This window comes from Anabas testudineus, chromosome 19, assembly GCF_900324465.2.
Source record: "Anabas testudineus chromosome 19, fAnaTes1.2, whole genome shotgun sequence".
Taxonomy (NCBI): Eukaryota; Metazoa; Chordata; class Actinopteri; order Anabantiformes; family Anabantidae; genus Anabas; species Anabas testudineus.
This window is the reverse complement of record NC_046628.1, coordinates 7,564,151-7,587,583: the sequence shown is the minus strand read 5'-3', so window position 1 is coordinate 7,587,583 and position 23,433 is coordinate 7,564,151. Positions and strand designations below refer to the sequence as shown.

General features: G+C 38.7%; 6 protein-coding genes across 7 annotated transcripts; 3 read left to right on the top strand and 3 right to left on the bottom strand.

Annotated features, from left to right (window-relative positions):
- The first annotated feature begins 563 nt into the window (after nucleotides 1-563).
- LOC113156176 (uncharacterized protein C7orf50) lies at nucleotides 564-9,017 on the top strand. Its single transcript, XM_026351131.1, has 6 exons — nucleotides 564-624; nucleotides 1,045-1,196; nucleotides 1,287-1,388; nucleotides 7,190-7,401; nucleotides 8,232-8,313; nucleotides 8,667-9,017. Exons 2-6 carry the CDS (start codon nucleotides 1,059-1,061, stop codon nucleotides 8,844-8,846), a joined length of 714 nt encoding a protein of 237 aa, XP_026206916.1. The 5' UTR covers nucleotides 564-624; nucleotides 1,045-1,058; the 3' UTR covers nucleotides 8,847-9,017.
- LOC113156157 (G-protein coupled estrogen receptor 1-like) lies at nucleotides 1,536-3,942 on the bottom strand. The gene is made up of 2 exons (XM_026351105.1): nucleotides 3,817-3,942; nucleotides 1,536-2,920 (listed from the first exon to the last, which is right to left on the bottom strand). Exon 2 carries the CDS (start codon nucleotides 2,741-2,743, stop codon nucleotides 1,541-1,543), a length of 1,203 nt encoding a protein of 400 aa, XP_026206890.1. The 5' UTR covers nucleotides 2,744-2,920; nucleotides 3,817-3,942; the 3' UTR covers nucleotides 1,536-1,540.
- LOC113156163 lies at nucleotides 4,034-7,183 on the bottom strand. The gene is made up of 2 exons (XM_026351114.1): nucleotides 6,244-7,183; nucleotides 4,034-5,706 (listed from the first exon to the last, which is right to left on the bottom strand). Exons 1-2 carry the CDS (start codon nucleotides 6,244-6,246, stop codon nucleotides 4,609-4,611), a joined length of 1,101 nt encoding a protein of 366 aa, XP_026206899.1. The 5' UTR covers nucleotides 6,247-7,183; the 3' UTR covers nucleotides 4,034-4,608.
- A 327-nt stretch (nucleotides 9,018-9,344) lies between the features above and the next one.
- gnptg (N-acetylglucosamine-1-phosphate transferase subunit gamma) lies at nucleotides 9,345-12,157 on the bottom strand. Of its 2 annotated transcripts, XR_003298284.1 has the most exons (12): nucleotides 12,017-12,157; nucleotides 11,861-11,915; nucleotides 11,709-11,776; nucleotides 11,487-11,541; nucleotides 11,268-11,351; nucleotides 11,051-11,144; nucleotides 10,763-10,877; nucleotides 10,591-10,673; nucleotides 10,216-10,344; nucleotides 10,030-10,111; nucleotides 9,796-9,941; nucleotides 9,345-9,705 (listed from the first exon to the last, which is right to left on the bottom strand). XR_003298284.1 is itself a non-coding variant. In XM_026351120.1 (11 exons), the coding sequence occupies exons 1-11, from the start codon at nucleotides 12,078-12,080 to the stop codon at nucleotides 9,862-9,864; spliced, it is 909 nt and encodes a 302-aa protein (XP_026206905.1). In that variant the 5' UTR covers nucleotides 12,081-12,157; the 3' UTR covers nucleotides 9,345-9,861. The 2 variants fall into 2 exon arrangements, 1 of the variants encoding a protein (XP_026206905.1); XM_026351120.1 differs by having other exon boundaries at nucleotides 9,345-9,941.
- A 37-nt stretch (nucleotides 12,158-12,194) lies between these two features.
- tsr3 (TSR3 ribosome maturation factor) lies at nucleotides 12,195-15,311 on the top strand. The gene is made up of 6 exons (XM_026351124.1): nucleotides 12,195-12,615; nucleotides 13,043-13,253; nucleotides 13,622-13,815; nucleotides 13,922-14,089; nucleotides 14,708-14,762; nucleotides 14,987-15,311. The coding sequence occupies exons 1-6, from the start codon at nucleotides 12,495-12,497 to the stop codon at nucleotides 15,138-15,140; spliced, it is 903 nt and encodes a 300-aa protein (XP_026206909.1). The 5' UTR covers nucleotides 12,195-12,494; the 3' UTR covers nucleotides 15,141-15,311.
- A 333-nt stretch (nucleotides 15,312-15,644) lies between these two features.
- Nucleotides 15,645-23,349, top strand: pdpk1b (3-phosphoinositide dependent protein kinase 1b). The gene is made up of 14 exons (XM_026351085.1): nucleotides 15,645-15,784; nucleotides 17,487-17,777; nucleotides 18,003-18,045; nucleotides 18,162-18,299; nucleotides 18,438-18,582; nucleotides 18,721-18,818; nucleotides 18,929-19,004; nucleotides 19,132-19,200; nucleotides 19,451-19,547; nucleotides 19,710-19,883; nucleotides 20,016-20,233; nucleotides 20,423-20,480; nucleotides 20,780-20,932; nucleotides 21,067-23,349. The coding sequence occupies exons 1-14, from the start codon at nucleotides 15,761-15,763 to the stop codon at nucleotides 21,178-21,180; spliced, it is 1,698 nt and encodes a 565-aa protein (XP_026206870.1). The 5' UTR covers nucleotides 15,645-15,760; the 3' UTR covers nucleotides 21,181-23,349.
- The last annotated feature ends 84 nt before the right edge of the window (nucleotides 23,350-23,433 follow it).

Genomic DNA, 23,433 nt, shown 5'->3' with positions numbered 1-23,433 from the left:
TGTTTCATCAAACACAGAAGAAAACTATACTCTAGTACTTGGTAACACAAACGTGTCATGCAACTAACTATTGTGCTTTTATTTAACTATGTATTCACTTTTGCACATCTGATGATTTTAGCTACCAGTTGTGTTGTGGATTGATGCATTTTGGAGGTAGTTCTGTCTCCAAAATGTGAGTCTAGTCATAATTGATAGATCAATATCTTGCTTTGCCTGACATTTATTTTACTATTGTGTATAATGACCAAAGACATCAGAACCTCATGTTTGAGAAGCTGAGCAGCAAATACCGAATTTGGGCATTTTTGCTTAAAAGGATAATTCGTTTTTTTTTTATCGATCGACCATTTGATTATTGGGCCATTTGGCATATGTTACATCACATAATAAAACACTGATTTCTGAATTAACATTTTTCTGTTTCGATTGTTTGTCTATTACGTCAGCGACGTTCAAGGAACTGTTGTTTTTTTTACACCGAGGTTCTTTGAATCGCTCACAAGCGTTGACCAATCACAAAGCGGAGAAAACCATCGTCCAATCACGTTTGACTCTGGCGACATCACTTCCTGTTGAGGTTCCGCGCTTGTGAGCTGTTCGCACGTTTTCTTCACAGCCTGAGTAAGTTTTTAATTTGACAAAAGCACAGAGTGATAAAAGTCATGTTTCGTCCAAAAACACGTTTTAGTGACTATAGCATTTTTTCTGGCGGCTGTGGAAACTGCGCTACCCAGCAGCATTAGTGTTTTTACAAATAGCCAGAGACATATTCAGGCCACCAGCAAAAGCAGACTAACTGTGAACTGAATGAGTTAATTTGTACGCAGTTATACGTGTTTTCATTATTCTTATTTTTGTTGAAGGTGAATGTGTTTTTCTGTTTGCCTATGTTAGTGTCCCAAATGCTTATAAAAGTAAATTAAATATGTTAAACCGTCACACATTTGCACATAGTACCCCCTATTATTGGAAATCCATTTAATACTTCTCTGTGTTCATTTCTCTTTCTCTTCAACACACATCGTTTTCTTTTGTTTTTAGGAGTAAGTTGTGTCATGGCCAAAGACAAATCTTTGAAGTCGGAGTCAAATCTTTCTAAAAGGAAGAAGCCGAGTGCAATTGCCAAAGAGGTTAATGCAGAACAAGTGATGGATGCTGAAGTAAAAAAGAAAAGAAAAAAGATACAGGTAGAGGTGAGTAGCACAGTCCTCGGTATCCATATGTGTTTTAGCTAAACCGAAAACTCCTTGCTACTGTAAATACTGACTGTTTATTTCATTCAGGAGGTTCCAGCACAGATTCCTCATGCACCAGTCACAGAAGGAGATAAAAAACATATAAAGGACAAGAAACTCAAAAAGAAACAAATGACACAGCAAAGTGAGGTAAGAATGCTGACTGCTTAAAATGTTTTCATTTTATTTTGCTAGCTTTTCTGTGTAGTGAGCTGGGCTCAGTCAAAAGCTAGTTAATTACCGTAGTTAAAGTTTAAATAACCAATTGACCATTGAGAGTTTCCACAACACATGATGTAGTTTTATATTGTCCAACTTTTATTGACTGTCTTTATGGATATGGTACAAACATTTGTCACATTATCTGTGTGACATATTGTGTGCAGTTGGTTTTTATTTGAGTGTAGTATAACAGATTGTGAGAGGTTCTTGGAGCCTAAATGTGTAAACTGACTTGGTCTGTCACATATTAGATGTCTACATGTGTTTGAAGCTGGTACATAGCTGGATTTTCTAGAGGTTGACCTGTGGTTAGTCCATCTGCTCTTCTGCTGGAGGAAAAGCCTCATTTTAACCTGGAAGGTCTCGCCAAGGAAGCTGTAGATAAGTGGGTTCAGGCAGCTGTTAGAAAAGGCTGCCAGTCTCACAGCATGACCTGTCAGAGGGTAGTCCTGCCACAGTGTGCTGCTGTCTGTGTTACCTCTCACAAGGTGAACACTGACGAATACATTCTCTGGAAGCCAGCAGAGGAAGAATACTAACACAGCTGCTGAGATCATGCACAGAGCTTTGTGCCTGCAAGGCCTCTGCTGGGGGCCACGTTGCTCCCTTTGGCTACGTAGGAGCACTTTTGCTATTTTCCAGTAGCACAGTCCCAGGATGCAGAAAGGCATCAAGAACCCGAGCATCACCTCCAGCCACAGAATCTGAGACATGTTGGCAAAGCAGAAGTAGAGTTCTCCAGCATGTTGCATTTGAGCTATTGCAAAAGGCAGCAGGGTTAGCAAGGACGAAGACGTCCAGATGAGGCAGCAGATGAGGCGTGCACGTGGCATGCTGCGACCCTTGAATCCAGTGAGTACAATATATCGGTCATAGCTCATCCAAGTTAAGAAGAAGACACTGCTGTACATGTTAACTTGCTGGAAAAGATTCATAAAGGTACAGAGGCTGGTCTTGTCGTAGTATCCCTGCTTCAGATTGAACACCTCAATCAGAGAGTCAGCCACAAGGACCAGATCGGCCACAGCCAGGTTCACAAAGTACAGGTCCGGGGCTGACAAGCTGCCTCTGTGGACCAGGTTGACCACTAGGATGAGTATGTTTCCAATGAAGCCAACAGGGAACAGGAATATGGTGTAGAGGCTGGAGAGGGTGAGGCCGATAATGTAAAGCTGATGATTTACTGATTCTGCCTGCAGAAAATCTGCAGTCACCACTACATGTGTGCCGTTTAGCTGTACAGTGGAGTTATATTCTGTGACGACTCTGTACTCCATGTACATTGTCCTGTCCACACTCTTGTGTCGAGCTGGTGTTTGTGGTAGCTAACCATTAGGTTTTCATACATGTTAATTTTCCGAGGGCCGTTAGCCCCTTTGGAGACTGAGGTGCCATCTGTTTCCTCTTTATGCACTGCGGTCGTCTTGGAGAAACAGAAGAGCTGATGTCCACTGTTTGTTCTAGACAGAGAGGAAAAGCTCAGTGGGTCAACTGCTTGTTTTCAGCTTCCTTACTTTTAGATATAAGACATTGTTTAGGCTGAAATTCAGTGCACTTAGGCAATAGAGAACTAAATTTGACAACAGTCCATACTGTTAACAGGACCTTCAGAAAGTATTCAGAGCCCTTCACTGCTGTATTGTGTTACAGATAAGATTTTGAATTTATAAAATTTCTATATAGTAAAAACCTCAATAACACTTAATTACAAAGTTTAAATATATTTGAGATTTTTTGCAAATTTACAAAAAGAAATACTAAAATATCTCATATGTAAACATTTTGAAGAACTTATTGAGAGCTGCGTAGAGACCTGTTTGGCAGTTATTACAGCTTTGATCTCTAGAAATGTTACACAGCTGGATTTGGACAGTTTTTCCCATTCTTCCTGGCAGTTCCTCTCAAGCTGCACCAGATACAGTACAATGGATACAGATACAGTCTGTGAGCTGCCATCACCACTCAGTAACCCATAATGACAAACTAAAAAAAAAAGTCTTAAAATTTAACTAAAATAAATAAAAAAACAAAAAAATTTATTACCTTAATTTATCATTGTCTGTGCTACGATTTTTTTGTCTTAGAAAAAAAGTCAGGATTATTTTAGTTTGGAAAAAAAATCACAGTAAAGATCAAGATAATTTTCATTAAAGTAAATATATATTAGTACTTCTATGCCTGTTTGTGTTTAGAAGTTTATTACGGGGATACAGAACTGTAATATTATTATCAGGTGACTGTCTGGAGGTTTAAAGTCAAATTTATTTTACATCTGCATAAACTATAAAACACTAAGTCAGTTACCTTTTAAATGAATTTATACTACAGACACTAAAGTAAAATAGCTTTAACTTACCTAAGTGTCTCTGCACTCTCGTTGTCTTGTCGTCTTTCTGGTCCTTCCTGTCGTTTGGTGGTGAAAGCTGATTTCACATTAGTCCAGAGAAGTGTTATGTGTAACACCCACCACTTAAAGCAGATACCAAACACGCCATGTGGGAGTGCACACACACACACACACACACACAAATTATGTCTTTTTAACCAGACACAAAAACTACATTTTTCATGATACATTCACTTTTATTTTTACACTATACAACTACAACATGAAGACTTTATGCTGTGTATTTGCATTTGAATATATGTATTTTTTGTTGTATAAATACTTAAGGCTAGTTGTAACATGGAGCCAATTCATCAACACTGGCCCTGAAGTTTGAACATTACTATGTATACAATATACACTATTGTATAATGTTAAAATATATAAATATGGGAGCCAGGGGAAATTAACAATCAACAAATTTACACAAAACAAAATGAAGGACGGACAGGGATAATCTCCATGTAGCGGCAGCAGTGTGTTTACGTGGATTTCTGGGAGTTGCATAGCTTTTTACAGGTCTGTGATCTTAATAATATTGTTGATGATAGCTTTTATTTTGTTTTTTTAAATAAATATATACAAAAATTGAAAAAAAAATGGTTGCACTAAAACGAATCCATGTATGCTATAAAAAACATTAACAGACACATAAATTGTAGAAATGCCAAAGCATCTAAAAACCTGCATTAAGAAATGGATATCTTCATACATCAGATCTAAAAAGTCTTCAATGAAATCCATCAGAACAGTTTTGGTCCTCTATGACTCCATGTCCTGCAGTGTGTCTGTTATCTCAATCTGTGGAGCTATGATGTTTCTGTTGGTCGGTGTGTGCCCTGGACTCCGACAGCAGTGCCTCAGCTGACGAACCACTCCATGGAGACTGTCCCGACACGGTCTGTGCATGACCAGCATGATCAGAAGACTGGCACTGCTGGCTGAGAACAATACAAATTCAGACACACTCTGAAAAGCACTCTGAAGAGGGTTCTGCTTCGCGTTTGTCTGTAATTGTGCTCCTCTCACTAGCACCACATTGTAGAAGAGAAGGCAGAAAAACGTGACAGCAGTGACTGACAGGAACATGGGACCCTCCTCAGAGCCAGAAAGAAAACGTCCTTTACATTTCCACTGCCGGACACAGCCAAAAATCAGAAGTCCCATTTGGATGCTGTAGGGAATTAAAAAAGCCAGACACAACTTAGCGGCTGCATACAAAACACCACCACTATTTGCATCCATAATACATTCAGTCATATTCTGCAGATCATCCCTGGGTCCACGTAGTCCAGCCAGCAGTAGGGAGATCAGAACAGAAGACATGATTACCAAAGCTGCACAAACCCCTCGCTTCCGCAGCAGGGCGTGGGATGGTGGATCAAAGGTTAGGACATAAGCCATGAGCACTAAGACCAAGAGGCTGCACAGAGAGGCTGTGTTGATGAAGAAGGAGAGAGTAGCACAGCCCAGAGCTGTGGTCATCAGGTATGCAGGTCTATAGGCCACAGCATGCAGGGAGAGGAGCAAGAGCAGCAGCTGAAGGCCACAAAAGACCCAGAGCAGACAGTCAAGCCAGGCCAGTCGTCTCTGAGCTCTGTAGGTCTGAATGAAGCTGTAGAGCAGGAAACAACCTGCGATGAAACCCAGACTTGCAAAGAAACTGTAGACATAGTTTGCTCTTGAAGTTATGTCATTGGCTTCAATTTCTAATGGAAAAGTCGGGGTGACTCCTGATGTGGACAGGTTCATCATGGTAGAGTTGATCATGATGCTGGTAGAGTTGATCATGATGCTGGTAGAGTTGATCATGATGGTGGTAGAGGTATTGGAGAGTGATGGTGGAGTGCTGTTATTAAACTGGAAAAACAAAAGAGAAAACACCTACAGATGAAGTTTTGTTTCTATCACTATCTATTTTAGGAGCATTTTCTCCCATGGTGAACAAAAATCTAGTGAACCGTCCGGAATCGTTGTTGGAATTATTTGGGTGTGGGCATTTACTTTTTATAAAACAGCTTCGGTATAGAGCACAAAAGCAAGTTGCAATATAATATTAAAAGTAACACTGCCTGGAAATAAACACACTTATCAGCTATTTTAATCCATTTTCAATAGTATTTACCAACATTGACCTAGTGACTCATTTAATGGGTTTTCCACAGGAACATATTGTTTCAACATATACTGTAGCACATTTCCTTCCTGAAAGCTCAACTCAAAATTGTGTTTAACCAGAGCTCAGTATAAAACATTAATATACGTATAGTGCTAACTACAAATAACAGTAGTTTACTTTCTATAATATTTTCTATGACTGTGCGTCACTGTAGGCCAGGCTTTGTCTGCTCCTTTATGAGGAACTGCCTGCTCAGTGAAAAATACATTTCCACTTACCATTTCTGATGTTGTCTTTGTTGCTTCTCTCCCGTATTGTATCCACCAGCTCGATGCTGCAGATTGAATTCAAAGCTCTGAAATTGATGCTAGTTGCACAGGCACGACTGCTCACCGCTAAGGGCTTTTTTATTTCTGTGGGCTGTACCCCAAGAGCATACTTTCAGAATGACTTTGTGGCCATGTGATCAAAATCTTTTCCACCCCTTCCCTTTTTTTTCTCGTCACTGCGCTAAATGATTCTGTTCAATCAGAGAACATACTGCATCCTCTGTTTAACTTCTCCTGAGAGTTAAATGCAGTGTTTAGGTTTAGGCTGAGCTGTGGTTTCTGGCTCCAGGAATAAAACAGCTGTAACTTAATTCTTTATTTTGAAAAGACACCAGTTATACTGCAGGCAAAAGGGGTAAAAACAAATTCAGTATCAATCTTCAGAAAGGTTTCTGGCTTGAAACTGAAATCTGTGGCTTGTGCATATGATTTCTCAAAAAATTTATTTATACAGGTGATTATTTATAAACACTGCAGTGCTAAAGGGATGTTGTGCACCCAGTAGACTTTACCACATAGAATAAAACTGCTGTTGACCTCATATGCTATAGGAAACGTCCCTCTAAGCTGCAGTGCAACAGGAAGTGATCTAAACCCAAAATGTGCGCTTGGCTTTCATTTGCCTTCACACTGCAGCTCTACAAAATGTCACATTTGTTTTACAGTCAGTTGAAATGAAACTTATTTGAGACATTGAAAAATGCAAACATGTAATGTAATAAACACAAAACAGTGAAATTATTGAAAACTGTTTCATATCTTGTAATCAAAGTGTGAGGAATTTGTGGATGTTTTACAATAGTTTTACATGAACACAGATGATGATAAAGGTCTAAAAAGGAAGCTCTGTCCGTAGATAACACCCATGAGCGTTTGTTTTGCTTTGGTGTTACAGTTTTCAGATCCACCCAGTCACCCAGGAGAGACACACAGTCTGGAGGGAGAGCAGGACTTGAGTCTGGAGGAGAAGCGGGTCCTGGAAAGGAAGATGAAGAAAATCCTGAAAAAGGAAGAGAAGAAGAGGCTCAAAGCTGCAGGAGTGACCCAGCATAAAACTGAAGTGTGTGGAGCCACTGCACCTCAGCAGGCCTTAGATTACCTCATGTGGTAAGAGCCAATGTGTTGATGACCTCTTGTCTGTCACTTCCTGCCATCCCAAAATATATTAACAATGCCAAATGTTTCTAATAAGACTTCTCAACAACAACACAGGAGGACACATAATAAGACAGTTTAATCCTGCTCTGAAAACAATACAACTTTGGTGACACTAATAGTGCTGTGTTTTTGTTGTCAATGATTCGTTATCTTTCTGGTGTTACTCGTTGTTTTTGGTGTCGAGTAATGATTTATGAGTTAAATTTGATCTGAAAGAGAAACGCTACCAATTTAACATATCCGGTTCACTTTATTAGGCGTATAGACTACTACTCAGTCCTGTAAAAACAAAATGATATGCTGTGGCTCTGAAAGGGGAATTTTCTAAAGGTTGAAAATAAATGAGGATGTCAGGGTGATCTCAGCTTGACAGTAAACATAACAGAAGGTGATGTTTTACAAACATGGAGCACTGAGTTTGAGAAATGTTGTCATATTTAGGAATTTATAATCAGGACATGTTGCATTTTCACTTTGATTATCCTCTGTCTTGTGAATTTGTTGAAACACTAGATGGCTGGTTTTCCCCCTAAGTTGTTGGTTTTGTTATCGCTCTTGTTACTGTATGTATATGGGAGGCGAAAGTACCAGCATCTTTCTGATAGATCCCCAGTCAAGCATTGTAAGAGTCAGATATTGTATTTCAATGTATTTACTGAAATGCTATTTGTTTACCATGTTTTCCATCTGCTGTACAGACAGTATCTGCCTTTTGCAAGAGTTAACTGATGTAGTATCACAGCCCACACCTGCAACCTAAAGTGGTTTTGTCTTTGCAGTTGGGCAGAAAATCGAACATGCTGGAAGTTCCAGAAGACCAGGCAGACGTGGTTATTGCAGCACATGTTCAACTCCGAAAAGGTAAGGTGGCTATTTTATGAAAAGGGAGACCCACTCTCAATTCTCCATTCAAAATGTTTTATGACACGCCTTGAACACTTTTGTGAAATAAGGCTAAAATGACAGTTGTTTTCAAAACATATTCCTATATTATTTATTTTGCATCAGTTTCACCCAATTGATCAAAGTTCCACTACCAATGTGTTTGTACTGAATTACATTCAAAGAAGATTTGTACTCATGTACAGCTACTTTAAATTAATCATTCCACACATTTATATTAATTTGTATGCTTCCATATTCATACATTCATTATATGTGAATTAATGGACAAGATAAAGGCAAAAAAATGAGTTAAAAAATGTGTTTCTAAGATTCCAGATGAGAAGTTCTCCGTGCTGCTGCAGTACCTCGAGGGGCTCTGTGGAGGGGCGAGGGACACAACAGTGCAGAAAGCCTTAGCTCTGGTTGAAGAATCCGGAAAAGCACCAGACGACGTTGTTGTCCAGCAGAGGGCGCACAGAGCCAGAGAGGTTATCCAGCTGCTTTCCTGACCCCCACCCCTATAAGATCTTCTAATATCCACCAGGAAAAGGACTGAAACCTGTTTGTTGACCTTTGGACTGAATGATTGCCCTGATCTCTGGCTCAGACTATAACTGTTTTTATATCATATTTTGTTATAGTTGTGATTAAATCATGTGTATTACTCACATATTTGCTTATTCATGTGTCTAAGACATTTTCTGTCTCATTACTTTCCATTTCTCTTCTGGATGGTGTCTGGTAGTGATCAGTCACTAACAGTACTGATAGTAATGTAACCAATTACTGTATGTGACCATAATACATATCACCTCTAAGGCCAAAAACAGATACATAGGTGGGGCTGAACTCTACCTAGGTGGCACATGTAAGTAGAGAACCACAGTAGAATGTAGACCTCATGCATTGCATGTTCTGTGTCTTAATTTAGATTAGAAACGTCTGACAGGAAGGAAACTGAGTCTCTCTACTAACAGTGGTGACCTTCACTTCCTGGATTCCTAAAATATCAATAATTCATAATACTTTATTGTCACTGTATGAAGCCACACACATTAATAGCACCACACATCTGTTAACAAATTTTACAACCCTTTCAGCTTTGTGTTTGACACAAATGTACATGAAAATATCAAAGTTACTTAATAAAATGTATATCCAGACCATTTTGTAGATGCATCTTTGCAGATGTATTCCTGGTAGATATTTTCTCATAGTGTGTCTTACTTGGCACAAGGCCTTCAGTTTTCCAATGCAATAATGTTTGAACATTTCCCCCCTCCTTTCAAAACTATAACTAAAATTTTTATTTCTCAAGACGTTGGTTGCTTACACAATGTAAACATGTAAACAAGATGATTTGAAGTCCTGAAAAGAGACAGTTCAGTGTTATAACCCTAAAAAAAATGTGTAATCCCCACATGACTCACTCAGTGTCATGTGTAAATTAGCACTAACCATTTAAATGTTATAATTCCAACCAGGTCCTTTTAAATGGAGATCATAACTTGCTCCAGATGATTTTCACTGCACGTCAATAAGGCCATTATCTCCTCTTAGGTGTTGATCCTTAACTGTTGCACTCACCGTGCCATTGGCTTCACCTGTGACACGTAACAAGGGATAGTACACATGCAATTAAGATACAGCAAAACATAAATGACTGAAGACAGTGTAGTTGAGTACACTTACTTTGTTCCGACTCAAAGGGAATATTGTGGCGAGTGAGGAGAGTACGCAGTCTCTCAATCTCGTCTCTTTGTTTTTCAAAGTCCTATTTCAAAACAATAATGTCACACATTAGAGTTGTATTGTAATAATTTTGTAGCCAATTATTTGGAAAAGTATTTACACTTTTGTATATATATATATACTTGCCTCTTTACATTTTTGTAAAGAGTTGTGTGAATCTGAATTAGCTTCAGCCTCTGGCATGTTGACCTTCACTCTTTGGCTTTTCAGGAGACCAGCATCTTCAAATATATCCCTCAAAAGATTATTATAACCCTGTACCAAACATACAACAAATGTTAATGGCCAAGACACTTTGATCAATTAATACAATTGCAATGACAATTTGACCCTGTTGTTTTCAGTGCATAAATAATGAACACTGAATCACTGCATTTGAATCTAGGTATTTGGGCTATTTCATAGAAGTCTGTATGTATATATCAATATATTTAATGTGGTATAAACTTTCCGTGACATGTAATAAGTGGGTCCTGCATTATCCCTCAGACAATAACTTACTTGATCAGTAATAACACTGTCATATCGAGCCTGCTCAGCTTCATCCCATTCCCTTTGGAGCTTCTCAGTCAGAGTTGGGTACACTTTAAAAGAGCAAACAAATGATGAGACATCACTACCACCACTGACATTTTGTGCTGACCTGCACTGTGAGATGGTTCTTTTGTCTTACCTAAAAGAGAATGGGGATGGCAAACAAGTGGGGTCTCAAAGGTTAAAGAGTACACACAAGTACTGGGCTCTGAGACTCGAGCAAGCTTGCTGCTAGTACTGCAGAGAAGAATCACCTACAAAGACATGAAAATAAAAAATCTACACAACTTCTGCATATCATTGATATAATTATGACAATAACTTTGACTTAACGTGGTGATTAGAGAATTGTCTGTTTAATTTAACTTTGGTATTGATAATCTGTTACACAACAACAAGGCGTTTTGAAATTTTAAATCAAGCTAACCTTTGTTTCTCTGTTTCTGGTTCCACAAGTATCTCCATCTCTCATCCACATTCCTGTGAATGTATTGTTTGCTATTTCCCACTCCTGCCAGATCCTGTGAGGAAAAAACAGGAACACGGTCTTACAAAAAAACAACAGCTTACTGCTAATGACTCACATACTGATGATATTTGCAATAAAACTAAATTACAGATAATGTAACGTAAAAGCATCTTACCCCAGTATCCCACTGTAGGCATTCCACCTGAATGACTGCTCATGTTGGGTGATGTTGTGAAATGGACAGAATTCATATTTATACCTGCAAAATGACCCAGCACGTGTTTAGATTTCTAATGTAACAATGCAACAATCACATTAACAAAACAGGTAGAAGCAGAGAGACAGTGGAAATGTATTGGGTAATTTATGTGGATGTAAAATGTAAAATACTCACGTTGATTCTGTGAGACTGAAGCACTTTCCTGCCAGTCGATGAAGATGTGCAGGGCCTAAAAAGATATTATTGTCGATATAACAAAGAATTCAGTAATTTTGATCGAAAATTAAACTCTTGATAAGACAACATACAGTACACAGATTAACTAACTATAACTAACTTAACTACTCGTTTAGGACAAATAAACACTGGATTAAGTTGAATGTAGTCATATTTTACCAGACACAGGAGATGGGGTCACTTTAGGCTGAAGTCTGCTTCCCTGAACCAGAAAAGGATTGTTCAGCCTATGAGCAGAAGAAAAAACTGTCAGGAAACATCTGATGACAACAAGGTGTCAATGCTGTGACAGATGGTGTTGTTTAACATACCCAAATGTGTTTGGCTCCTCGACAATCTTCATTTTACCGCAAAATCCACAGTTTACTGTGAAAGAAACAAGCCAGACTCAGCACAACGCATCTGTTTTGGCATTAGCGTTACTTTTATAAAACAGATTCTATCCAATGGAGAACATAAATACTTACCGAAAAAACATATGGAGATTATGAACCTTATTAAATGAAATATTCCATTGAACACACAGTGCATGGCTGAATTTTAAATGAATAAACTATGACATCTGTTCGTTTTTTAGCCACATCTCCTGTTTTAGCAGGACACGTCAGGTGACAGGTCATATGATCAAATGTGGGCATGCGCAGTTTGCTTCTGGACTTCGACGTGCTTTCCACGATACATAGTAGTTTGAACCAACTGTAAATGTTTTAACTAGAAGTGAAGGATAAATGCGAGGCTAACTTTATATCAGCCGTATCATGAAATGTGTATAACCCTGTAAATTCACAGTGTACAACTAAGTGTACATGTCGGTAAGATAGGAAACGTTACTTGTGAGGTAAATTCTTCACATGCTAGTGTCAGTTCGATAGCTACCTAGCTAATGTCAGAGTAAACAAGGCTTAAATGCGTGCTGTAATCTGACAGTAGCTCACTGAATGCAACATGGGACGAAAGAAACAGGGCAAATTTGTGCGGTCTGACAATAAAAGTAAAGATAAACGGCACAAAATGAAGGGTAAATCTTTGGAGGCCTTTACAGAAGAAATGCACTCTGCTTTTGAAGGTAATGATGCGCTAACTATCTCTAATTCAGAAATATGGTTCAGTTGTTTTGTGGGTTGTCTTACATTGTACATGTTGATTACAAATAACTACATTTAACGAAACAGTTATCCCCTGTTGTACAAAGCCATAGTGTATTAATGTAATATCTCCTTATGGTTTGATATTTTAAGGTTGAAACAGGCTGGTCATACTCTTATAAATTGTGTGGTTTGAAATATTAAAGGACAATTCCTGCTAACTTATTCCACAGTAATAAATAGCAAGTAAATTTATTTGTGGATTAGGCAAAAAGTGTAGGTATCCTAGTTAGTTTTACCCTACTGATGATGTGTTGTTGCAGTAGGATTACTATTGCAACATCCTATGTGCATATTGCCTGCAGTCACAGTGCTTTTTTGGTTTCGTTTTTTTTTTTTCTTTTTCAGCAAGTCTTCACTTAGAAGAAGGAGCAGAAGCCCCACAGGTTAAACTGCCTTGTCCACTTGCCATGTGGGAGTTGGGTCACTGTGATCCTAAACGTTGTACTGGCAGAAAGCTAGTACGCAAAGGCTTTGTGCGCAACCTTCGCCTCAATCAGAGATTCAATGGACTCATACTGAGTCCAATGGGTACAAAGTATGTGACACCAGCAGACAGGTGTGTTGAACCTTTCATGGCAAAAATGTATCAATTACAATTGCTGTAAGACTACAAATAATCTGTATACTTTAGCATGTAAACACCAATTTTCAGTCAAGCCAGGAAATATACCCAAGCATTCAATAATACTTGGTTAATGTTATTTAATAATACATATTTTATGGCTGACTGAAGTCAATTTATGATCATAATAATTAATGATCTAATTATGTGAGTATTTATAGGATGCACCTACTGGTATGTGTATTATAACAATGTGTTTTGGTTCATAATAAATGTTTTTAGTTCCATCTTGATTGTGTCCATATTTGTGGTCAAATATAAATGACACAATTTGTGGTTAAAAGAAGCTCCATTATCCACAGGGAGATTGTGGCTCAAAATGGATTAGCGGTGATTGATTGTTCCTGGGCCAAACTCGAGGAAACTCCTTTCAATAAAATGGTTGGAACACACCCCAGGTTACTACCATACCTTGTAGCTGCCAACCCTGTCAACTATGGCAAGCCTTGCAAGTTATCTTGTGTTGAGGCTTTTGCTGCTACATTCTGCATAGTAGGTAAGGTGATAGCTGTACTTACGAAGAAATTGTGTTCTGTATTGTCTGCCCAACTGCTTTTCATGAACTGTTGTATACCTCTCAACACGTGCTTGTCATTTTTCAGGTTTTGAAGAACTGGCTTTGCTTTTGTTAAAGAAATTCAAGTGGGGCACAGTGTTCTTGGACCTTAATAAAGATCTGCTGGATCGCTATGCTGCCTGCCAGTCAGAAGAAGAGCTACTCTCTGTGGAGAAGGAGTTTCTCTCATCTAAACCAGAGGAGGAGGAGTTTGGTAATATAAGGGAGAAAGATTTTGGGGTTTCATCTGTTTTTTCCCTCATATTTATGTAACAGGGGTGGTTGGGAGTCACTTCAGTCGTTTAGTCCCACATCTGCTCTTATTGTTTTGGCTCGGGTGCATATCCATCTTGTAGCCATAAAATGTTTGGTATTTATTTCACTTTATAAAGATGAAAGTTTTCCTTTAAATTGGTAGAATCATGTGTAACATAATAAATAAAATTAATCTATTTTGTCTATTTTGTAGACAAAGTGGTTTTGTACTATTTGTCGGATTCACCAAAGCTTTAAGTTATGAATAATTTAAGTAATCAAGAAATAAAGTTTATGCTGAAGTGAGAACTGACCCATAATTCTAAGCTGCTTGTATTGTTTGTTTATATTGTTTTTTCAAAAGTCAAATAATCCATAATCAGAAGCAGCTGCAGTTTTGTTAATTTGCTTTAATTAATTTGGCTGTATTTGAATCTCAGAGATGTGGGTAGTGATTGAGAAATGCAGAATCAGACCAATAGTTTTGTGTAGCTTTTGGAAAATGTGGAAAAGCGCGATACATGATTCTGACGTAGTTTTGCTTTTAGTGATCATCAATTATCTGTCTTGTTCACAGATCCGTTTGACGTTAACTCAGGAGTAGAATGTAGGAATCTCAACAGACGTCAGTGGTAAGCATTTCATATATCTAAGGAAGGAATTAAATGTATATCTGTATATGACTGTGATACACCGTATGTTAGTAAATGAATTATTAACACTGACAAAAACTGAAAATAAACTAGGTTTATTTTTGGTAAAATACTAAATACTGAAAAAAAAAACCTTTACATTACTAGTTTGTTTTTCATGGGTATGGTTACTAAGTTAATCAAACTGCCATTTCTTTATTTAGTGCACCTGAAGATGATGAGTCTAGTGAGGATACGGACACCTCAGAGGACAATGAAGACGAAACAAAAGATGAAAAAACAGAAAGCAGCGATGAGTCATCAATAGTGTCCCATCATCAGTATGAAGAGGAAGAGACTGAATCAAAGTTACAATAAAGCATATTTCACCTATGGATATACGGACTAAAAAAGCTTTTCAAAATATTCATTATGTCTACACAAACTGGAGGCTTGAAGGGGCTTTCCAGTTTTGTATCCAGAAATAGGATAATTATACAAGTTTTATATGTCATCATAGACAAAATAAATGAATATTTTCAAACTTAATTTGGTTTAAGGTGCATGTTTGGATACAGAGTTGGATACACATAGTTTGACGGATAAACATGATCAGTCATAGCAGGCTTGTGGGTGGTGTGAATTCAGGCTGTTTCTACACAAAACTTCAGCCAAATAGTGAGAAGGACCTGTAGATCAACGTCGCTGCAATGGTTTCCCACAGAATTAAAAGCAGACCAAGGCAAATACAGTTTTAGGCCACGATTACTGCTGTGTTTAAATATCGACAACGGCTGCAGTCGTCTGACGACTGTAAGATGAAGTTCAGTGGGTTGTAAATGTGGCGAGGGGGCGGACACAGCGGGACTCTCCTCTGCTGTCCTGCGGTAACATTGTTGTGGAACGACGTCACAGCTCGAAAATGAAGGCGCAGAGGCAGCCATTACTGGAGGTTCTCTAATTATTTTATTCCAAATAAATACTCGTGGAAAACTCCCATGGCAAGAGCTACAAGTCAGCTGGTGAGTGTTGAAACTTTAACATGAATAACAATTCGAAGCCGGTGCTCTGAATGTACGCTCTGGCGGCTATTTGACAACAAATAGTTACGTCGGGCCTTCATTTGAAGAGCGGTGCTAGCCGCAAAGCTCGCTTAACGTTACGACTCACTAGCTAGCGACTTTAGCTCGCTAACGTTGGCTAACACAACACCTGGTGTTGGCTACGTTAATCTGTGTTGTCCAACGCCTGGTTTGACTCGCAATGAAAAGGCTTTAAAGATACTTCGTGCTGGTTTCGCATTTGTTCAGGATTTCTACTAGTTTAATAGGATGTATTACCACTTTCCCGTGGTTAGTAGCTGTTGGCTAATGTTGGCTAATCAGGTTCGCGCTTTTGAACGATGCTGTTGCTTCTTGCTAACAAGCTAACATTAGCTTTAGTGCGTTACACCTTTGGTTAGAAGATAGCTTGGAAAGGTTAATGTTGTTTAGTTCGAGTGTCAAGCCATTAATGTCAACATTTCCACATCAGCATTAGCACACTTAACTTTGAACATGACAAAGTGGCGTTACGTGAAAACTGCATCATGTTCTGAAGTTACTTAGCGAGTTATCTGTTACCTGGCTCGCTAACGTTAGCTAATTGACTGCCTGTTAGCATTAAGTTTATAACTCGCTGTCATCGACGGCCGGCATTATTTGACAAGGCACCAGAGCTAACTTTAGCCTGCTAGCAGGCGTTAACGACAGTTAGCAAAGAAAGTTCGCTCAGGCCTGTTGTTATTCGAGAGCTCGGGGTTAGGTTATGGTTAACATTAGCTAACGTTTTCTGTCAACCATTACACGGTTGACCAAATAGTAGTGGGTCAGGAGATCGTTATATGGCCAGTTGGCAACCATACAGTCAGGTCCGGATAAGGCAGCTAAATGGCCACACCTTGGTTTTGAATGAGAAGAAGCTAGGCCAAGTGTGCTAACTAACGTCAACTGAGTTGTAAGATGAATAACAGTAGCACTGACTAACAGAGTAGTTCAGAGAGTTAAAAATAACTAGCTAACATCGTTTTAAACAGGCGCAATATTGAAAAACATGGCCTGTTACTGTAACGTGATGTTATCTTAGTCATCTGCTTGGTGAGTTTCTTAGTGTTTGTTTGCGTTAGCGGCACTGTCGATTTGATTATTTACATACAGTTTGGAAGAGTTGAGTGCAGTTGTGGTAGGAAGTACAGCTGTCACATGAAAACAGTGACTTTGACATAGTTTTTACAACTCCCCCACTGGAGGGTTGAACCACACTGCTTCGAAGGAACATAATCTATAGTCTTCGACTATATCGTTTCTAGGCTTTGCTCCTCAAGTGGTCTGACTTTTTAAAGTTTTGATATCCTACTACGAGTATTAGATGTAGTAGATGTAAATGTCTGACTTTGGAAAGTGGTTTTAATTTATATGATTGAGATTCTCTTAGGCTTACTTTTTCCACACAAATTTTCTGTAAGAGGTTAGTTAGTTGCTCATTTTGTAGCACATTGCATTTTCATCATACCCACATGTATCATAGGGGAAATTCACACATTTTTAACTAAGATACATAGTCCATCATATTTCTAAAGTGAAGATACAGTATTTAAACCACATATAGATTTTGTTTTATATCTGTAACAATAACTGCTTCACTCTGCTGACTGAGATATTCTCCATGCGCTTTCTCATGTTGCAGTATGATGTTGTGCCTATTCAGCCCAACCTTGTCATCTGTTCCTGCTCGCATCCATCAATGGTAAGAAACCACCCTGACTCCTGCTCGCCACTTGCTATCCCAGGCGCAAGCAGTAACCACTGTCCTAGCATGGAGGGCTCAGCCTCAGAGGCTCATGCTGTAGGAGCATCTGCCAGCAGCCAGGTCTCAGACCTCCGCACACAGCCTGCTGCCCAGGCACCTCAGCCTCGCAAAAAGAAGCCAGAGGACTTCAAATTTGGCAAAATACTGGGAGAGGGCTCCTTCTCAACGGTATGTAACTTGCATTCCATTTAGCTTCTGAGTTATACTTGGGTAGATGTCACTACATGCTAGCATTCTTTTGATTAATGTAGTTGGATGACTCATCCTCAGTTAATTTGAGGTGTATTGATGAAACAGGCCCTAGGAATTATTAGTTTGCCCTAAGTCTGTCAAGACTTAGGGCTACTGTCAAGTAATATGTCACATTATATATATCTGTTCTTTTATCCATAGGTTGTACTGGCAAGAGAGCAGGTAACAGGCAAAGAATATGCAAGTAAGTAATAAAGCAACAACTTTTTTATTGAGTGCAGTGAATCACACTATGATCAGTATTCAAAAGTTATTTTATTTTTATTGTTATGTCCTGAATCTGTATTTTTTGTTTTCCAGTTAAGATTTTAGAGAAGCGCCATATTATGAAGGAGAACAAAGCCCAGTACGTGAAAAGAGAAAGGGATTTGATGTCAAACCTAGATCACCCATTTTTCGTCAAACTCTACTTCACATTTCAAGATGATGAGAAGTTGTGTATCCTTTTAACAAGTTCAGTTTGTCTGTGTGTTGTTCATTAATAACATAGGTTCTGTCATTTTGTCCTTGAAGCAAATCTTAGGTTGTTATTTGCATATGAGGCAATCACACTGATCCTTAACTAGCTTTTATTAGATTTTGGTCTCAGCTACGCTAAGAATGGAGAGCTCCTGAAATACATTCGTAAAATTGGTTCATTTGATGAGACCTGTACTAGATTCTATTCAGCTGAAATAGTTTGTGCCCTAGAATACTTACACAATAAGGGGATAATACACAGGTAAGACTTTGTTTGTTTTTATATATAATGGCATTTCTGTTTGCTTTAATTTGGTATTATGTATTAGCTCTTCTTAGCAAGAACATATTTTCAAACCTGGTTATATGATTAAGTTACAACCTGTTGATTTTATTTCAGAGATCTGAAACCAGAGAATATTCTTCTGAGTGAAGACATGCACATCCAGATAACAGATTTTGGGACAGCAAAACAGTTATCATCAGACAGTAAACAAGGTAAAACAACTTACTTGTATTTGTCAGCATAGAGTGTGACAATCTTTATGAACCCATGTAAGTTTTTGTTTGTTTTTTTTTCCATTTATTGCCTATGCCTTATTTTACAGCGAGAGCAAACTCCTTTGTTGGAACAGCACAATATGTGTCTCCAGAGTTGCTAACAGAGAAGTCAGCCTGCAAGAGGTAAGAAGGTTTGGTGATTATGCAAATGATACATTTGCTAATCATTGTTCATTTCATCAGATACTTGTGTCAGATAAGGATGACAACACATACACTTATATTTCTGTTTCCTTCTGTTTTTTCTTAGCTCGGACCTTTGGGCTTTGGGTTGTATTATCTATCAGTTGGTGGCTGGTTTACCACCATTCAGAGCTGGGTAAGGACTTAGAGAATGTTGTTGTCTTTGCTTAGTTTATTTTTACTAATTGATGCTTATCCTATTGGATTGCTATTTTAGCCTTTACCATCAACAGCACTATAGCAAGGTAAACTTGGTAATATTAGTCTAGAAAACCACATTTCACTTGTGATATGTTTCTTTAAGAGTCTCTCTGTGTGTGTGTTTTTTTTTTTTTTTTTTCATTTTTTATTTTTGCTTTGTCCCTATTGTGCTTTACATTATGTAGAAATGAGTACCTAATATTCCAGAAGATTATAAAGCTGGAGTATGAATTCCCAGAGAAATTCTTCCCTAAAGCCAAGGATCTTGTCAGACAGCTTTTGGTAGGTCATCATATATCATAATTAATTCTTTCAAGACAAGATAAAATGAAATGTCACTGATATCTGTAAATAAATAAATCTGGTATGTTGATGTGATGTGTGAGTCATTCACAGTGCCAGTTTTCAGGTGGTCATCACACTGGTTTCATGTTTTTCTCATAGTCACTGGACCCTTCCAAGAGGATTGGGTGTGAAGAAATGGGAGGCTATGACCCTCTGAAGCAACATCCCTTCTTCGACACTATCTCCTGGAGTGACCTACACCTACAGACACCCCCCAAGCTCACCCCTTACCTGCCAGCCATGTCTGAGGATGATGAGGACTGTTATGGAAATGTAAGATTTTTTTCATTCTCTCTAACAATCCTGGCATTTTTGTCGATGGTTTGCTCGTTCATATGCAGGTTAAGGTGTAATGGTTTGCTTAGCATAGCAATTTCCCCCTGACTGAACTCTCATTTCCAACAGTACGACGACCTCCTGAGCCAGTTTAGCAACATGCAGGTGGCCCAGTCCAGCTCATCACACTCCTTGTCACCACATGAATCTACACCGCCCCAGAGATCCAGCAGCAATATTGAGCAGTACATCCATGACTTGGACAACAACTCTTTTGAGCTGGACCTACAGTTCACAGAAGAGGAGAAGCAGCTATTGCTGGATAAACAGACTACTGGAAACCCCTGGTAAACCACACCCTACATGTTGTACCCTTATCAGCCTGTTGATCTGGTGTTTGTGTTAGTGTCTTCAGGTTCTAGCTGATGTCTGTGAAACAAATTTAAATTGCACCATATTTTATTTGATTATCACTACATGTATTTAAGTGAAGAAATGTTGGAGTGACAGTAATCTCCTATTTCTTATTTACACAGGCACCAGTTTGTGGAGAATAACCTGATCCTGAAAATGGGCCCAGTGGATAAAAGAAAGGTGTGTGAATTTCAGCACATGTATTTCAAATTAATTATTTCAGTCGAACATTATAACTTAAGTCAAGAAAAATTCTAATAGGTCAACAGTTTTGAGACATCTGGACTTAATGGTAGCTAGTATTTTTTCCAGTAAAAGTTTGCTCATCATCTGTAAAGTCACTTCCCACAGCATTTCACTGCTTGCTAGCACATAAGTACTAAAGGGAAATCCCTGCTGTGGTGTGGAAAGTCTCATTGGTGTAACAGCCCCCTCTGTTGGTAAGCTAGCCCCTCAAGATGTATGGCTTTCTGTTGCAGGGTCTGTTTGCTCGACGGAGACAGCTGCTTCTCACTGAAGGACCACACCTGTACTACGTGGATCCTGTCAACAAGGTTCTGAAAGGGGAGATTCCATGGTCCCTTGAGCTACGCCCAGAGGCCAAGAACTTCAAAACCTTCTTTGTTCACACGGTATGTAACTATTTTCTCTGTCCAGCAAATTTTCCTCTACCAGCATGCTGGTACTTGCCCACTGTTTTGAAACTCTCACAATATGCTGTTCACTCATGATCAGTATGTTTTTTCCTTTTCTGTTATGTTTTCAGCCTAACCGAACATACTATTTGATGGACCCCAGTGGAAATGCTGACAGATGGTGCAAGAAGATCCAGGAAGTGTGGAGAAAGATCTATCAAAGGCACCAAAACCCTGGCCTATAGGAGCACATTTCCTCCTGTGGCCACTCCTCTTTAGCTCTGAGGCCAATCACTGAGCAGCGTAACACCCTCTTTAGTGCCCTTCATCACCGCAATGTAAACAAACTCTTAGAGACGCTGACATCTAGACTTTGTTTGTTTTCCTGAGTAGAACCATGGGAAAAATACAACTTTGGATTCAGGGTTGCTTTGCTTGTTCTTTGTGCTCTCTGTGAGGCTTCTATTGCATTTTTCCATGTATGGATGATAAGACTGCCACCATGCACATTTGCTCTTTGTACATTCTGCAGGGGGGATAAGAAGGGCAAGCTTGGCCTGTAGATTGACACAAACTTGGGTACCGCTAGGACTATCTCAAATGCAAGGACTGGTTTCCTGCTACAATGATACCATAACACAAAATCAAGCTTTTGTGAAGAGCCTATCCCGATATCTTAATCAAACCATATCCTAATCCTACATTGTACTTGCAAGCTGTAGTCAGGCCCCACTGCTAGTGCATTTACACCATAGTTGTAACAGATACTGTAAGCTGATGCAGTCTCACATGTTTACCAAACTCAAATCGTATATATTTTAAGTCAGAGCCCAAATGTTCCCACGGTATAAGAGTTGTTTTGTTTTAGTCTTTTGGTACTTAGTTATTGCAGTCCAGTTACCATCTCTATGTAACAAGCAGAGTGCTGGTCTGCAATGAGACATGGGTCCGAATCAGTCTCTGTATAAGTGTGAGCCTTCCATAGTCGTTACTGAGGATGTATTGCTGACAGGGGATGGGTAAACATGCCACTAGCTTGTACTTCCCAATCATAACTTACTTATCTTTCCTGCATGGCCAGTTTTGTAGCTCAGCCTTGTCTGCTTCTCTCTCCTAGGGCACTGGAAATGTAGTTTATTCAAGCTTAAAGGTGGGTAATTTTGAATGCATTGGCAAATATTATCAGATGATTTGGCTGTTCTGTACCATTCACTGGCTATTTCTTTGTGGTGTGAATTCAGTTTCATTTTTGCTGGGATAGTTGGCTCATCTTCAGTACGTCCCATTGAAAACAAAATCTTATGTGCTGACCAACCCATGCTGAACAGAAATCCTTCATCAACAGAGATACATGCACAAACTATCATTCTCAGAAGCAATCACAGTAAAGCTGTTGTCCCTCAACAAACTGGTAGAACTGAGCTCACTGGGCTCATTAGTGCATCTTATTTTTTTCCTTCCGACATTTGGCCCGATAGAAATTAAAGCGATTGATTTAACTTCTGCTCTTGTTTTAGCAATATGTATTATCATAATGCTTTTAATTTTTGACATATTACCTTCAGGTCCTTTCCAAAGGTCCTTTTCCTTCAGCTGAGTCTGTGTGTGCAGTGTGACTGAAGTGAATAGCACCCTCTGGCCCTGGGGCCCAGGGCTCAATGTGGTTAGATGTCAGTTAAAGGATATCTATCTGATCCAAATAACCGATGATGAAATTGCTGTATCTGTCTATAAAGTTAAGAAAGCACTAAAGAAGTGTTTTTCTCTAGTTAGAAAAATTGTTTGAATCAAGTCGATGGCAGTCGGTTACATTGTGTATGGAAAACTCTACCTGGCTTGTAACTGACTAGAACTGTGATGTACAGATGATGTATTATTAAAATCTAAAGCAAGTAATGCAATGATATTAGGATACAGTTTTTGTATTTTTATTCTTGTATAAGGTTATTTGATGGCTATTGTTTAGCCTCTAGTTCATTCTGTGTTATTTAAATTCTAATATATGAATCATATTTGGATTGAAGTCATGTTCAGGGGCCATGTTGTGTATGTATTGAGATGTAAAGCCTTTGAATGTGAATAATTATTGTAAACTATAATATTTTACAGCTTTTTTCTTACTATATCATACATTTTCTATTTGCTCAGTGATTTAATCATATTCTGATAATTTAATGAATCTGTTCATTCTCTCTCTGATTATTGTGCGCTAGGTCAGTAGATGTTGAATGATGAATTTTCCACTTAATGCTTGGTAGTCCAGTAATTAAAGCATGTAGGGATTTAGGCATACAATAAAGCCATGTGTCCTGTCTTCTGTTAACAACCACAGTCATGACACAGTGAAAACGGCAGCATTCAGTGGCAATGGTATCTCACATTCTGCAGCATGTAAATAAAGTTCTGGTCCATTATCTGTGTCTGTGTGTCATAAAAATTACTTCAATGCAAACACCACAGAAGAGAAACTTTCTACTGATGACTTGAACGCACATTTT

Coding starts and splice junctions, on each gene's coding strand:
- LOC113156176 (XM_026351131.1), top strand. CDS start 1,059: ATGGCCAAAGACAAATCTTTGAAGTCGGAGTCAAATCTTTCTAAAAGG. Junction 1,389..7,189: donor AAATGACACAGCAAAGTGAG/GTAAGAATGCTG, acceptor TTGGTGTTACAG/TTTTCAGATCCACCCAGTCA. Junction 8,314..8,666: donor ACATGTTCAACTCCGAAAAG/GTAAGGTGGCTA, acceptor TGTGTTTCTAAG/ATTCCAGATGAGAAGTTCTC.
- LOC113156157 (XM_026351105.1), bottom strand. CDS start 2,743: ATGTACATGGAGTACAGAGTCGTCACAGAATATAACTCCACTGTACAG.
- gnptg (XM_026351120.1), bottom strand. CDS start 12,080: ATGCACTGTGTGTTCAATGGAATATTTCATTTAATAAGGTTCATAATC. Junction 10,674..10,762: donor CCATCCCCATTCTCTTTTAG/GTAAGACAAAAG, acceptor GCTCTTTTAAAG/TGTACCCAACTCTGACTGAG. Junction 10,112..10,215: donor CTTTACAAAAATGTAAAGAG/GCAAGTATATAT, acceptor GTTTTGAAATAG/GACTTTGAAAAACAAAGAGA.
- tsr3 (XM_026351124.1), top strand. CDS start 12,495: ATGGGACGAAAGAAACAGGGCAAATTTGTGCGGTCTGACAATAAAAGT. Junction 14,090..14,707: donor ACCAGAGGAGGAGGAGTTTG/GTAATATAAGGG, acceptor TCTTGTTCACAG/ATCCGTTTGACGTTAACTCA. Junction 14,763..14,986: donor AATCTCAACAGACGTCAGTG/GTAAGCATTTCA, acceptor TTCTTTATTTAG/TGCACCTGAAGATGATGAGT.
- pdpk1b (XM_026351085.1), top strand. CDS start 15,761: ATGGCAAGAGCTACAAGTCAGCTG. Junction 17,778..18,002: donor GAGAGGGCTCCTTCTCAACG/GTATGTAACTTG, acceptor TTTTATCCATAG/GTTGTACTGGCAAGAGAGCA. Junction 18,819..18,928: donor ATCATCAGACAGTAAACAAG/GTAAAACAACTT, acceptor CTTATTTTACAG/CGAGAGCAAACTCCTTTGTT.